The 16,783-nt window shown below is 42.8% G+C and overlaps 1 protein-coding gene across 1 annotated transcript in view; it reads right to left on the bottom strand.

The window, feature by feature from the left end:
• Positions 1-16,783, bottom strand: part of LOC137656745 (uncharacterized) — an 85,007-nt gene that overhangs the window by 22,366 nt on the left and 45,858 nt on the right. The window contains exons 6-8 of the mRNA XM_068390995.1: positions 16,101-16,240; positions 11,324-11,438; positions 10,380-10,464 (exon numbers count right to left, since the gene is read on the bottom strand). Coding sequence (XP_068247096.1) covers positions 10,380-10,464; positions 11,324-11,438; positions 16,101-16,240 — 340 coding nt within the window. The remainder of the gene's footprint in view (positions 1-10,379; positions 10,465-11,323; positions 11,439-16,100; positions 16,241-16,783) is intronic.

The raw sequence follows: 16,783 nt of genomic DNA, 5'->3' as shown, positions 1-16,783 counted from the left end.
CAATACACGTATTGGACAAAGGTTTATATCCGCCTAGGAGGAAACTCGTAAATCCGCCACCATCCCTTTATGGGATGGAGTCCTCCAGCTAAGGGAAAGCATAAACCAATGCAATATTAGCTTGCATAAAGGAACATTCTATTAGAATTATCCCCGGATAAATATACATAGAATGAATGCTCACAGGTGAAGGAGACGCAAGGTTCTCAAGAACCAGTTTATTGACAGACAATAAACAGACAGGTTAACCACAATCCTATATATATCTATATATAAGAGGAGGATAACCAAAACTTTAAGCATAAGTATGATAGTAAACAGAAACTTGTTTATCTGAAAGAAAAACATTGGAGCTACTTTTAAGATACCAAAGTATCTAAGTCAAAAGCCTGTATTACTAATCAGTCACATTAGCGTTAGAAACGCTCGGCACGCATGTTTGCACTTATGCTAGGTTCACCTTTGAAAGTGGAACAGTCAACGTGGGTCACCCAGTGCCCTCACATAGTTTGTAGTACAGCATGTGACTACATACTCACCCTGGAATTAATTGTCCCAATTAAAACTACTGTTCCTCGCAGAGTTAAACAGCAGGGTTAACGACGCAACCCACTGCTACCACAGAACCTCTTAGTTGCTGCACTTGCTTCGCATAGTGACGAAAGAACACTCTGGAAGACTTCCAGCCAGTGTATGAACGAAGATGTTCAAAATCCCTACAACTAAAGAAGTTTAAGGATGAAGCAACTTTCCTCAGATCGTGACCTGTGGGTGAACAGTCAGGATCCGCTCTGCGAATAAGATATGTGATTTTCGCCCTGAGTTGTTTCAGTGATAAATTTGAGCCTGACGTTTCTCCCCTGACCAGTTGACCACCCTTGAAGTCTGAAGTTCTACGAAGATAGACCTTTAGGCATTCTACTGGACATAGAGATGCATCTTCTTTCAGAGGGCAGATTCTTCAGGGACCCCACCTGATGGTGGGTAACTCGTTCTTGGTGAGAAACGTAGGATCCGGAAACAGGTTCAGTTCCCTCATCCAGGAACTGAACACGACCTTCCTCTCTCGAGAGGGGTACGATCTCACTAACCCTGGCCCCGGACGCGGGTGCAAAAAGGAGGATAACTTATGGGTCAAATCCTTTAACGCACACTCCTTATTGTTCAACAGCGAAGCAAAAATGAAGAACCTTTCTAAAGACCATGAATTGGGTTTCGGAGGTGCTAAAGGTCTGAGCCTAGCACAGGCTTTCGGAACTTTTATAAAAGATCTCGTTAGCGAGGTCGACCTGGAAGGCATATAGAATGGGTCTTGTCAAAGCAGACCTACACGTTAAAATCGTGTTAGCCGCCGATCCATAACCATGGAGATGGATGAAGAAAGATAAGCAGAAGTCCGTCGTGATCTCCTGCGGATTCTTCGCCTGACAAAGGCTACCCATTCTCTCCAAGATGACTCATATTGCCTTCTAATAGATTTGCACTTTTAATCCTCTAGGAAGTCTATGCTGGCTTTCGAAATCCCGAACACTTTCTCACCTGTTAAGGAGAGAAAATCATGAACTGCTGGGTCCGGGTTTTCTGTAATGAAGCGCAGACAATTGACTTCTGGACTCGCTGGGTCAGAACTGGATCTGGTAGCGGTAGAAACTCCAACTGTAGCTCCAATGCCAGAGGGAACCACACACTGTTCGGCCACTTGTGGGCCACTACTGCCGCTACTCTCTTAAATGATCTCAGTTTGTTGAGGACCCTCAACAGAAGGTTGTGAGGAGGGAACAGATAAATCCTGGACCATCTGTTCCAGTCGAGGGACATCGTGTCCACTGTTTCCGCCAAGGGGTCCTCGTACGGGGACACATACAGGGGCAACTTCTTGTTGTCTTTCGTCGCAAAGAGGTCTATCTGCAGTTCTGGGACTTGACTCAGAATGAAAGAGAATGATCCTGCGTCTAGGGACCATTCCGACTCTATCGGTGTGAACCTGGATAGAGCGTCCGCTGTCACATTGCGGATTCCTTGAAGGTGAACTGCTGACAGGTACCACTTCTTCTTCCCCCAAATCGGAAGATGGCCAACATCACCTGGTTGAGAGGTGGTGACCCTGATCCTTGTCGATTCTAGCATCTCACAACTCCCTCGCTGTCCAGCACCAACCTAATGTGGATCGAGCGACGCGAGACTTTCTTTAAGGAAAGAAGGACTGTCATAGCCTCTAGAAAGTGACTGTGAGAGGTCTTGAATAGACTGGACCAAGACCCTTGGGCCTTTTTCTGATGAGAGTGAACTCCCCACCCTCCTTCGAGGCGTCTGAGTGAATCGTCACCGACGGGGGAGGTGGATGAAGAAGAACCGACTTCCTAAGAAGTCTGGCTTGGGACCAAGGCCTGAGAAGAGTATTTAGACGAAGCGGAACTGGTCTTCTCAGATCTCTTCGCGCATCTGATGCATAACTACTCCAATCTCCGGTTGCATCCTTTAGCTGTGCTCTTAGCACCGGGTCTGTCACCGAAGCAAACTGGAGAGACCCCAGTACACTCTCCAGTTCGCATCTGATATCCATACGGAATCTAGAAGTCTCTTGACAGAACCAGCTATCTCCTTTCTTTTCTTCGCCATGACGGAAAAAACGGTGTGACATTAGGTCCCAGTGGATTCCTAACCACCGGAACTTAGAGATGGAGAAAGTCGAGACTTTTTCTGTTGATCTTGAAGCCTAGATAATCTAGGAAATGGATCACATACAGGGAAGCTTGCAAGCATTCTGTCTTGGATGCTGCCCATACCAGCCAGAAATCCAGGTAGGCTACTACCTGAATTCCCTTTAGGCGTAATTGACTGAGAACTACGTTCGCAAGCTTCGTGAAAATCCTTGGGGCTATTTTTAGCCCGAGAGGCATGGCTCTGAAGGCGTATAGTCTTCGTTGTAGCCTGAACCTTAGGTAGGAGGAGAATCGACGATTGATTGGAACGTGCCAATAGGCGTCTGACAAATCTATGGAGGCGGTAAATGCCCTCTTGGGCAGTAAGGTCCTTATGTGTTGCAGTGTTAGCATCTTGAACCTGTAGTTCGCTATGAACTTGTTGAGTGGCGACAAGTCCAGAATGACTCCGAGTTTTCCGAGTCCTTCTTGGGAACACAAAACAGCCTCCCTTGGAATTAGATGGACTTTACCCTTCGGATCACTTTTCCTCTAACAGTTCTTGAATGAACTCCTCCAGAACGGGGGTGGAGTGTCGGAAAAACCCCGAGGGTATGGGGATGGAGTGCTGTACCAGCTCCAGCCCAGTCCCTTCTTGAGTAGGCTGTGGACCCAGGGATCGAAGGTCCACCGATCCCGAAAGCGCTGGAGACTCCCTCCTACCAATATCATCTCGCTCGGACTGTTGTCCTGAGGTCTTGCCTCTCTGACCGCGACCACCCATGAAACCCCTTCTCCTTGAGGGGCGCCTAGACGAACCTCTGGCTGCTCCTCTAGGCTTGCTCGACAGGAAGTTGACTGACCCTCGAACGATGGGTTGAATGCCGGAGACTGTGTCGACACGGATTGGGGAACCCACTGAAGTGTGGTCGGGGTTTGTGCCACCATCTGGGGCACTGAAGGCATCAGCAAATGCCGTTGCTGCTGTTGTCTACCTGACTTAGCTGGCCGAGAAAGTATCCTAATCCTTTTAGTCTTCCTCAAAGGTTGGGGACCCCCATCCGGGGAAGAATTTCTCTTGGTAGACAGGCCCCACTCCTGGAGAAGATTTCTATCCTCCGTGGCGGCCCTATCAACCTCTTTGACCGATTCACTAGGGAAAAGGTCTTTGTCCCAACTGTTGGAGGAGATTAGTTTCCTTGGCTCGTGCCTCATCGTAGCCCGGGCGAACACGAACTCCCTACAGGCTCTCTTCGCCCTGACGGAGCTGTAAAGATCCTTCGTCACAGTGGCCAGATGAGTCTTGATCACAACCATGAACATTTCATGGACCTTGGGGACACTTGTCATCGTCTCAAAAGTGGACTGAAGAGACAAAGAGGCAGCCAGTCTTTCTTTTGTCTCGAGTTCTCTCCGCAAAAGAAAGCCAGACAGCTTAGAGAGGATCTCGCCGAACCGGCATCCGGCAAAATCCGCCTCCAACATCTGGACTGAGAAGGTAAGATGGACATCCTTCCAGTCCTTGTTTTGCTTACTTAATCTTCCTTTCTAAAGGCCAGCAACAAGGGTTTACACTCCACCAGGGAGGGGAAAGGTTTGCCAGCCTCGACTGTTTTCAAAACCGCCGCAAACCCTTTCAGCAAAAAGGGGGAAGGCTCTGGCAGGAGAGGACACAAAGGAAGGGAGCCTCTTGCTCAAATACAGCTACCTTTGAGTTCATGAAGCCCCTCTCTTTCATCGAAGATGAAAGCAAAGCATGAGCCTAGCATGGTCTATCACTACGACCTCCTCCGGCTCTGTCTCTTCCTTTGAAGCTGGTACCTCCCTCAACCGGACATAGCAGTCCGGATATGCCCCTGCAGTTACAGTGCAGCTGCCTTCCCATTCTTCTCCCTCTGCCTTTGTTGGATCAAGCCAACAATGGAGGGAGGGCCTGCTCTACTGCGAGAGCAGACGATGTTGAGGGAGCAGGTTCAAGGACCTGAACCGGAGCAGCCGACATCTCTCGGCCTCTTCCGCTACCTTGTCCGGAGCTCGAACTTCATCCTGGCCTCCTGCCAAGAGGTTTTCCTCCAGACGTTCGGACACGTCTGACATCCTGTCGTCCAACTGGATGCTAAGCGAGGCGACCGCGACTTCAGCATCCACCGGGATCTGAATTAGGGGGACCTCCTCTTGAGGCTGGGGAATCACTGTAACAGTTGATGCCCTAGGGAAAAGGAAGCCCTCATCTTCTCACTTGGAAGATAAGGTCCAGAGGTGATCTTCTGAAAGCCCCTCACCCAGGTACGAAGCTTCTCCCTAGCTATATCCCTTGAATCCACCGTTCTAGGGGAGACAAAAACGGATTTTGAGCGAAGCGAAAAGCAAAAGCCTCAATAAATAGGTTAGTGCATACGAAACATACCTGAGGGACCCAATACCGGAGAACATCCGTGGAGACAGCGCATGCTGCACGCCTCCTACAAAACCCATGTCCGCAGAAGTCCTACTGCGGACGTTGCAGAAAACACATCCGCACTACGGATGGTCCTCCCGTAAAGAGAAGAAATTTCCATGAGTATCAAGTGAACTACGTATCACTGGATATGCACAGTAGCATAACAAATCGGAAAGGAAAGACACATCCTTGTATTTCCCGCACAACCAATTGTTGTAGCCTTCCAAATATTAAAATCGTATGGTTAATCTATGCCAGATTAACCAATGGAAAATTTCCAAAGGAAATAGGTGTAGCTCCCACCTAAGGAATGATTTTAAAATACCGGATAGTAGACAAGAAAGAACTCACTTTCTTATCTGTAAGGCCAACAGCAACGGGTCGTGCAAGACAACACAATCGTGTTAGAAAAGACAGTGTTGTACCAATACTATACTATAGTTTTCTTCCTACAGTATATGCTATACTGAAGAATACTCATACAGTATAGAAGATAGTGCGCCGGCCGGCACTAGTCGGCTGGCGCACACCATAACCAGCTTTAAAGTATACGACTTGACAGCTAAAAGATGGCAGAACGCTGGTTCCAATGCATGCGCCGGCCGGCAGTAACTGCCGATCGGCAACAGCCAAAGTCGGCCGGCAATGATTGCCGGCCAGCAGCTACACAGGGCAGCACCCAGCTGCCAGCCACTGCTCGTAGCGACCGGCAGACAAGGGCGAGACAATAGCCGGCCGGCAAAGGTCAACAACTGACGCCAACCAGCAGCAGAGAACCAGAGAACTCCGACTGCCCGGCTGCCGGCCGCGTAGGCCGGCAGTTGGAAAGGTACAACACATAAGAAGAAAATGGAATGGATGCCGGGCTAAGAGGATATACTACCTCACTGCCCGACAAACCGAAAGAGTGCCGACAGGAAGGGGAGAATCTAATTCAAGCTTCCAGACCACAGCCGGCTGTACTACAGCCAGGCGTGGTTTAGGGACCAAGGGAGGACCAGGCAGCACTCGACAACACACAAGAAGAAAACAGAATGGGTGCCGGGCTAAGAGGCTATACTACCTCAACGCCCAACACCCGAAAGAGTGCTGAAAGGAAGGGGAGAATCTAATTCAGGCTTCCTAACCACTGCCCACTGGATCTACAGACAGGAGTGGATGAGGGACCAAGGGAGGACCGGGCAGCACTCAAGGTAACAGGTCCTCTGCTGGCCGGCACACTCTGCCGGCCGGCAGGGAACCAAGTCAGCTCCCCATCCTAACCTGTGCTAGGTACGGATGTAGGAAGGCAGACACTAATGACATTACGGAAAGGACAGAAGGGAAAGGGGCAAGAGGGTCCTGTCCAACCTTGCACTGGTTAAGGATCACCCACGGCCAAGAAAGCCCATCTCAGCCTAGGGGGAATCCGGGGAGGGAGGCCGGCAAAACTTGCTGCCTCCCTATAACCAATGCAAGGAAGGTATTGTTATTCCAGGGAAAGGGACACACCCCACACCCGGAACAGCAACAAGGACAAGTCTGAAGGGTCACCGAACAAAGGGATCATAACAACAGAAACCTTCAAGAGTGACCGAAGGAGGCTAAACCTCCTATGTCTGTGTCAGACAGCGAGGGAGACTCTACCCCAAGCCAGACCAACACAGACTCAGACTAAAACACTGCTGTACTGCCCCTCTCTGAACCAGACTAGCTGGAGCAGGAAGGTACAGTACCACCCCAATATAGTTGTATCGAAAGTTAATTCAGATAAACCACTAGGGTTAAGCCCAAGGCTTAAGCAGAGGGAAAGGGTTTGCGCGCCTTCCCCGAAGAAAAGGGAGCAAACGGGGGGAACAAGAAAACACACAATAGCCTAAGACAACCTAGCCTAGGCACTGGGAGAATCGATTACCTAAATCACCGAAACTCACACATAAACCATCTTGGAAAAAAACTCAACAAAAACTTATATGTATAACGTTGCCTAACGCTTCAATAAAATTTAAATAACCACACTTGGAAGACTAAATATCATGCAGGAAGTACAAGGGCCAAACGACTAGGCTACAATGTCTAGCGTAGGCCAGCCTAGGCAAATCCTTCGCCAAGGCACTATACTACAGCATCATAAAAGTATTCCTACATAAGCTAAACAGTTAAATTTATTAAAGCGAAAAGGGGGCTGGGAACGTCGCTCTGGCTAACCAAATAAATCCTATCTAGCGAGCGACAGCGTCCAGGACGCCTCCAGCAGGCAACAGCTCTTGTATCAAAGATAACTCTTTTAATTACTTAAAGTTTTACCAAGAGCCTACATTTATACATAAAAGAAATGGTACTCAACTTATCGGAAGCCGAAGAAGTTGGAGAAAGCATATTAGCTTGAGTAAATCCAAGATTTTTGGTAGAAACACAGGGAAAACACCGAGTTGTGTAGCTACGCAAAAAGGAATGCAGATGGCGCCAGAATCGGCGAAGGGCACGCTTACGAAACGGGAGAAGAGAGGGCCTTACGAACGGCTCTCCCCTTTTCTTTCTCGTTTTCGTTTTCTTGCCATTTGACCCCTACGAAGTGTTAACTCTGTTCGGGGTATAGATTGCTATGTGGCGTGTCAAGAATACGTCCGCTGATATTTACGATATCCCTAAGGTCTTTTTTAGGGATAGTCGCTCCAGGAGTTAGAATTCTGGGTACCTTAAGGTAAATTCTCTGGGAATATCGCCGTAGTTTTAATATACCCTAGGAAGCTACCTCAGAGGAACTTCCATCAGGACGACATGGCTTGAGCCCAAAAAACTGTTATACACTCTTAAAAAAAATTTAAGATAAAACTTGCATTTACTTTAGACTTTAATATCAAAGCACTCGCCACTGTGGATACATAAACTTCATCCTTACAATGACCTTATGGCTGAAAGTTACCACCCTTATATTCATAGGGTCCTTTTCTTGATTTAGCAAATGGTAGATTCATTAATACCATAATGTCGGCCTACATCCGCACAGCTTCTCCCTTCCTGAAGCCCATCAAAGAGTTTCACTTTTTCTCCTATAGAAATCATCTTTTTCCAACGCTTGGATTCACGGGCAGAAACTTTAGAAGGTAAAGATTGTTCAGCTGGCATCATAGGCTTGAAAACAATTCACAATTTTAACGAAAAATGAAAAATATCACCGCACAATACAAATAAAAGATGCGATGTCACGTACATATGCATATAATCAAAATGGACATATTGGGATACCCGAGAGTGATCCTGAGGTACTGATTAGTAGCCAGAACTGTATACTAATTAGAGAGTTCTAACTGGTCGTGTGTCCTCTGCCGACCAAAAAGTGTGCCTTGTATGAAATCATCTGGGTAAGCTAGGCTACTATCCTTAAGCTTCCTGAGTTTCTTTAGAATGTTTGTGTCACCTATGGCACATCACACATTTTCTTCTTTCCGACAAACTAAACAAACTGTATACATTGCGTTCTTTATTTAATAAAGTACTTTAATTCATGAATTCTTAGGCCCATAAATGACTATCTTTAACAAAAAATAATTAAATAAGAAAATAATAAAACTTATTTGCCATCAAAAACCTGTGATATAGAATTACATATAAAATATCTATAAATCTTGTGCCATTGATTCATATGTGAAGCAAGTTCTCAACATTACCTGGGACACATGGCTATTATTTCATCAAAGCAAGTACCCCTTTCGCAGCATCAATTGCTTTGATTTCTTGAGAATCGTACCAGTAGTTGATGTTGTATGATTGAACAATTTTGATTATGCCATTATCATGCTCCTTGATAATTTCTTTTATCAGCTTGAAAGTTATCATGTTATCAACTTCCTTCTTCCTTGATCATCTAGGGTACCATTGTCAAAATCCTGTACTATACTGTACAGTATACTGTATACTGTTAACCCTTTTTCCCCCAGATTCTTTGGAAATTTCCAACCCTTAACCCCCAAGGGGTTATTTTTTCCCCAGCACATTTTGCAGTATATCTTTTTTAAATTGCTCTAACAGCCTTAATTTTTGTCATAGAGAGGTCAGGTTGGTCTCATTCTCTTGGAAAATGCCTGAATTTTCTCAAAAAATTATCAAAAATATGAAAAAAAAATTTTTTACAGCATTTTTTTGCAAGGACGTACTGCTACGTCCATGGGGGTAAAGGGATGAGTTTTGTGAAACGTACCAGTACGTCCTTTGGGGGTAAAAGGGTTAACTTGACATAAGCAATATCAATCACAATCCTATAAACAACACGCAGTCACAACTTCACCAAAGGGGTTGTTGTGGCCTGATACGTAACGTCTCTGCCTGGTGTTTGTCAGATCGGGGTTTGAGTCCTGCTCAGAGTCGTTAGTGCCTTTAGTGTCTGCAACCTTACCATCCTTGTGAGCTTAGGTTAGGGGGTTTGGGGGAGCCCATAGGTCTATCTGTTGAGTCATCAGCAGCCATTGCCTGGCCCTCCCTGGTACTAGCTTGGGGGGAAAGGGGGCTTGGGTGCTGATCATATGTATATATGGTCAGTCTCTAGGGCATTGTCTTGTTTGCTAGGACACTGTCACTGTCCCTTGCTTCTGTCATTCATGAGTGACCTTTAAACCTAAGTCAGTCTCTAGGGCATTGTCTTGTTTGCTAGGACAATGTCACTGTCCCTTGCTTCTGTCATTCATGAGCAACCTTTAAACCTAAGTCAGTCTCTAGGGCATTGTCTTGTTTGCTAGGACAATGTCACTGTCCCTTGCTTCTGTCATTCATGAGCGACCTTTACACACTGCCACAAATGCTCCCAAGATATCATTAGGTCATGCTAGTATGAGTAACGAGGAGAGAGTGAACGAGTTGAGGTCTCGGCAGGGAGGGGACGCGAGCAAAAGCGAAACAAATTGGTGTAAAAATCACGGGAAAAGTGCATGGGTGGCGTATGAATAACAGACAGCTGTTTTCTGTATATCACAAACTATAGTCCATTTCTTTTAGCGATGCAGATTTGCACCGACTCGCAGCGGTGCCCTTTTAGCTCGGAAAAGCTTCCTGATCGCTGATTGGTTGGACGAAATAATTTTAACCAATCAGCGATCAGGAAACTTTTCCGAGCTAAAAGGGCACCGCTGCGAGTCGGTGCAAATCTGCATCGCCAAAAGAAATGGACTATAGTCTCATTAGTACTTTTCCAGAAAAAAGCAAATACTGAGGGAAATTTTTCCTTCCAGATCAATAAAATGCTCGTATAATGATCTGAGGTATTACTGTATAAGAAAATTAACCTCTTGAAGGAAATAAAATTGACATAGTAGCATACATACCTATGTTTGACTTCAGCTTTACTATTCCTCAATTTTGAAATGGCTTTACCTTCAGCAATCCACTTATATGGATAGTAATCATCACCTGAAAGATGAACAGTACATTAGAGATAGCATGTGTAATATTATCATTATTACTCGCTAAGCTACAACCCTAGTTGGAAAAGCAGGATGCATAATAAATAGCCAAATGGTTTGTATATAGTGTCCGAACAAATGACAAATTTGAAAGAAATTTGTATTTTCCTTAACGATAGAAACCTTTGCATTTTCCTTAACGATAGAAACCTTTGCATTTTCCTTAACGATAGAAACCTTTGCATTTTCCTTAACGATAGAAACCTTTGCATTTTCCTTAACGATAGAAACCTTTGCATTTTCCTTAACGATAGAAACCTTTGCATTTTCCTTCACGATAGAAACCTTACTATTTATACAAATTGGCCTGCCATCGCCTGTCCTGCGATAAGTCCTGCCTGCAATCAAAAGTGATGAGACAACACGTTTGTGTGTGAGCGGAGTAGTCGGCTATCCCCCTACCCCACCCTTAACTAGCGGTGGGGTAGTTAAACCTCACTAGAAGTCTTATGCCTGGTCTTCTAGCTCTGCCGAAAGTATAATACCTAATAAATAGCTCAAGGTATGTGTTGTTAAGAAAAATACTTATTACTTTTTTACTTCTCTTGTCATTTTTATTTCTTTATTGCCTTTCCTCACTGGGCTATTTTTTTCCTGTTGGAGCCCTTGGGCTTAGAGCATCTTGCTTTTCCAACTCGGGTTATAGCTTAGCTTGTAATAATAATAAAAATAATAATAATAATAATAATAATAATAATAATAATAATAATAATAATAATAATAATAGTACTTTCAAATTTGTCATATCACTCCTGCTATCTCAAATGAAAATAAGTAAATTGTAGACCATCGGCAAACTCCCTTACCTATAATCTTTTTGATGAGGTCACAGTTTAAGCCTTCAATATCGATCAACTGACGGCGAATCACTTCCCGTTCAGTTGATGTAATGATGTGGCTCTTCAATATACACCTGCTTTTCTGGAAAGTAAAAGTTAAAAAATAATTATCAACAAACATAAATTCTATGACCCTTTTACCCCCAGGGTATTTGGAAATTTCCAACCCTTAACCCCCAAGGGGTTATTTTTTTTCCAGCACATTTTGCAGTATATATTTTTTAAATTGCTCTAACGGCCTTAATTTTTGTCATAGAGAGGTCAGGTTGGTCTCATTCTCTTGGAAAATGCCTGAATTTTCTCAAAAAATTATCAAAAATATGCAAAAAAAATTTGAAATAGCATTTTTTTGCAAGGACGTACCGCTACGTCCATGGGGGTAAAGGGATGAGTTTTGTGAAATGTACCACTACGTCTTTGGGGGTAAAAGGGTTAAAAATACAATTTTTTTCCAATGGAATAGGATACGAAGGGAATAATTTGAATGATATACCAGAAGCTGATGAAGACCTAGATGTGCCCATGAATGAATTCAGTGTGTTTGAAGTTAAAGCTATCATTAAAAAACTCAGGAGTTGGAAAGCCTCTGGTTATGATGGAATAACTGCTGAGATGATAATGGCCGAAAATGAAGTGACCCCCAGAATACTTACAAGATTATTTTGAAAAATGTGGCATGAAAAGGCAAAACCTGATGAATGGGAGTTAGGAGTGTTGGTGAAAATGGCAAAAAAGGGAGATCTGACTGATTGCAATAATTACAGAGGAATCATACTTAGATCAGATGTCATAAAAATATATAGCATGCTTATTCTAAAGACACTAGAGAGAAAGATTGATGAAAATCTGAGAGATGAACAAGCAGGATTTAGAAAAGGTAGAAGTTATACTGACCACATTTTCATTTTGAGACATTTTGTACAACAATGTGCAGAATATAGAAATCCACTTTTGATGGCATTTGTGGACTATGATAAAGCCTTTGACAGTGTGCACCGGCCAATTTTGTGGAGTCCTGCGTTATTATGGAATTCCTCTTAAATATGTAAATTTGATTCAGTCTGTTCATGAGCATAGCAAGTGCAAAGATAATGTAGTAGAGTTCCATCAAATGTATTTCCTGTGAACAGCAGAGTACTCCAAGGTACTGTACAGTCATACCACTCTTCATGAAAGAATCTGCTCATGAAATTTTCACGCTGCGAAACGAGAGGCGAATATTTTTCTGATTCACATTACGAAAAATGTTCCATGATAAGAAAAGAGATTTGCCAGCCAGGACAAGAATAAAATAGACACTCATTAAAAAATCTGAAGAAAACGGGTTGTTTACTCAATAGAAAATGTCTCTATAATAAGGGTAACTATAATAGTACAGTACAAATGGCACTGTATATTTTGTATATGTACAGTATTTTACAGTATGTATTGTACTGTATTATTTTTCATTTATTATTGCATTACGTTCTAACAACAACTTAATTTACAAGAATTAACAATTAGTTTAGGTATACTAAATGGTTCAAATGTATTTGGATGTACAGTATCATTGTGGCAATACTGTAGCCTTTCTACAAAATTTAATGTGGTGTTTTTGTAGGGTTTGGAACGAATTACGCGATTTACAAGTAAAATGCGACTCGTAACACAAAATTTTCACGAAACGAAAGCCACTCCAGAATGAATCCATTTTGTGTTGTGAGGCATTAGTTATGTGTCATCGCCTGTGGTGTTTATCCTCCTCATGGATTCTGTAATGCGTAGAACAGTTGGAGATGGTGGAGAAGGATTGGACTGGATTGGTAATAGGAAATTAGCTGATCTAGAGTATGCTGATGATGCTGTCCTTATTAGCGGAACACCCCAGGATTTGCAATGCTTGCTTACCAGAATGCATGAAATATCACATCAGGTTGGGCTTAAGATTCAACTACCCGATTAGGATGATCACTCCACAACTTTGTCGCAGATGGAATAACACTTCTAGAATATTGTGTGATGTTGAGTCTCATGATGGAGAAGGCCTGACTATTAGAATTAACTGCATCCCTAGTATTATGAACAAGATGGTATACTGTATAAATAACACTATCATAAATGAAAAGTATTAAACTCACAGTGAAACAAAAACTTAACAATATTGAGACTTTGTTGCCAATAAATAGCTCAGTCACATTTCTAGCCACAATAAACAGAATTTTAATTACAAACTTTACTATTTCTATATTCACTTGTTCATATTGCTTCTCTCTCAAAACTGTTTAAAGGCCGTTGCCTACCCCAAAATGAAAATTTCCAGTTTTCTTTCCTTGCAAAAGGTCTCCCCCTCTGGTAAGCAGCGAGCCATCTGCCAGTCGATGGCAAATATTTATACGGTGATGGGTCATAGTTCCTTTTGCCTTACAGTCTTAAAGTCTAAACCAGACCATTAGAGTCCTGATATTTCACATCAACTGAGTATAAAACCAATATATCCTACCTTGAACTTTCTCAATGATTGATTGATTTAAAGTTTTCAGGCATCCTGTCATCTAAGGTCATTGACGCCGCCTTTATCACTGAGAAAAAAGGTAGCCTATAACTTACAGTAAGTTTAAACAAATAAATTAACAATGAGTCCTTATTTAAACTATATCTTTCAGTCACCCCAGCAACCAATGCCAGTAATATTTCTAATATAGAAAACTTTTTCTTTCAGGCAAAGCTTTGGGAAAACCAACTAGGTATGCCACCGAACTGTGGCCAAAAATTCTTTCCAAAGAAAAAAAAGTTAGCAAATAAAGATTATGCTGCAATACCACTTTTGAATTTGAGCCTTTACAACACTCCTCTAACTAAAATCTAACTTGCTGTGTGACTGTCAGGAAATCCTTAACTAGAAACATCAGCATTTTAGGAAAGAGGCATTCTGGAAATCTAATTTTACAAACCAATTAAGAACTTTAACTCTAATATTTCAGTCTTGTTAACCCTTTTACCCCCAATGGACATACTGGTTCGTTTCACAAAACACATCAATTTACCCCATGGACGTACTGGTACAGTACGTCCTTGCAAAAATCTGCTATTTATATTTTTTTTGCATATTTTTGATAACTTCATGAGAAACTTCAGGCATTTTCCAAAAGAATGAGACCAACCTGACCTTTCTATGACGAAAATTAAGGCTGTTAGAGCAATTTAAAAATATATATTGCAAAATGTGCTTGAAAAAAAAAAACGCCTGGGGGTTAAGGGTTGGAAAGTTCCAAATAGCCTAGGGGTAAAAGGATTAATGTAAAACTTTTAAAGCTCTAGGAACCAAGAAAACCTGACATAGCCTTTCCTCCCACAAAATGGGATGTGGGAAAATTATGTCTTAACATCTACTTTGAAAATTACAAATACATTCTAAACAAAACCTGAAGATAATAACTTCAAAAAAAGATACTTTAGTATGGTATTCAGCATGGACGTCTTAACAAGACATGAAGAGGGTAATTTTCAGCCTATCTATCTTAGTAAAACCTAATCTTTTATAGCCCCTATTGATATCTTCCTTTACTAATAGCAAATCAAATTTCAATGAACAATACGAACTAAATATTGTTACTGAAAAAATAATTCTATCTTCACCAATATTATCTAGAAGTTCGCTAATTTGCTATACTCTGCCAACTTCTCAGGATTTCCCAAGTCTTGAGAAGGCGCGAAGTAGGCGACTGCACCAGACAACTGGTAGATCCACAAAGCCATCAGGAGGTTGGTTGCAGACTCAAGAGCTGAAAAGACTATAATCTAAACCTGGTCTCACTACAGGTATGACTGCAGTCAATGCAGACACTGCAGAATCGATGGGAAGAGAAGCTGGGCTTGCACCCTACGGCACATGTAAACTTCTCTGTTGAGTGTGTGTGGGAGGCAGGATACTACACGACTGGCTAGACCGTAACGATTTCTCAATCCTGTAGATTTGAGAATTTACTCAGTACAAGGCACTGCAAGCAAGAGCCAACCATGTAGCTTAAGGGAAGTCTTCGAACTTTGAGGAGTGTTGAAACACTGATCACAGACTGTCAAACTCCCTTTTATATAAGTTCCGGTAGCCTCTCCAAGTTCATTACACTCATGGATGAATACAAGAATATTGACGAATGAACATTCGGTCACAAGATTATCTACCCCCGCCAGCGCTGGAACGGAGTCTGGGGCATTTGAGGTGATGAAACCCCGAGAGTCCTTCTTCCTCGGAAGGGAAGAGGTCCGGTCATGCAACCTATGGGGCAGTTATTTCATACTAAAGCATATATGGGACAAACTGAGAACAGTCGGGCATGTTTAAAGGCCGTTCATAAATGGCAGAGGTAAGGGACAGTGAAAAGGCCCCGACTAGCACGACAATACCCTAGAGACTAACCATATATACCTATGATCAAGACCCAAGCCCTCTCTCCACCTAAGCTAGGACTAGGGAGGCCCAAGCAATGGCTACTGATGATGTCAAAAAACTAATGATCATGTTTCAACTCTGAGAACTGAAGGCAAAGGGAATTATGATGTATGACCAGTTAATTACCATCGACTGCCAAACGGCACAATGCTTCCTAGAGAATGAGACATTTTGCAAAGGGAGAAAAAGGGATATTCTTACTTTGGGGTAGCCATCGACATTTACACAGCTTCGAGAGAAAAGCAATATGAACATCAGGTGAGTATAGTACTAACAAGCAGTTAATCCAACAATGAATGAAGCTCGTAAACTTACAATATACTTTTCTGTATGCTTCTTACTGATGAGGTGGTTCAGCATTGCGTCTGTCTTTCCATGAGCCGCACAGAGGTTGCACTTGTAGTACGGATCATCGTGGCGGAGACTTTTGCGATACTCTTCCACCATCTGAAGTCCTATAATAAAGAATTAAAACACGTGGTATTAAATCCTTCCATTCTAATATATCTATTCTGTATATTAGTACACTATTTCTTGTAGCATACCTTGGAGGGCAACAACAGACAATGCTAAATGATCTTAGTAGCATCCCCATAATGTTTTAACAACTTATATCTATACATACATACATATACCAAGGCATTTCCCCCAATTTTGAGGGTTAGTCGACATCAACAAATGAAACAAAACAAAAAGGGGACCTCTACTCTCTACGTTCCTCCCAGCTTGACAAGGGACTCATCCGAGTTCAGCTGGTACTGCTAGGGTGCCACAGCCCACCCTCCCCCGTTATCCACCACAGATGAAGCTTCATAATGCTGAATCCCCTACTGCTGCTACCTCTGCGGTCATCTGAGGCACTTATACTGTTCTAATAATACAGTTTTATATGCTCTTAAAATTTTAAATGCACATATCTTTATCAATACATTTAGAACCATTAAAAATTTTGTTTTTCTCCTGTCTTTTAGAAGACTCCTGATTATAGTTTTATATGC

Source organism: Palaemon carinicauda, chromosome 17 (assembly GCF_036898095.1).
Source record: "Palaemon carinicauda isolate YSFRI2023 chromosome 17, ASM3689809v2, whole genome shotgun sequence".
Classification (NCBI taxonomy): domain Eukaryota; kingdom Metazoa; phylum Arthropoda; class Malacostraca; order Decapoda; family Palaemonidae; genus Palaemon; species Palaemon carinicauda.
This window is presented reverse-complemented; position numbering and strand designations above follow the sequence as displayed.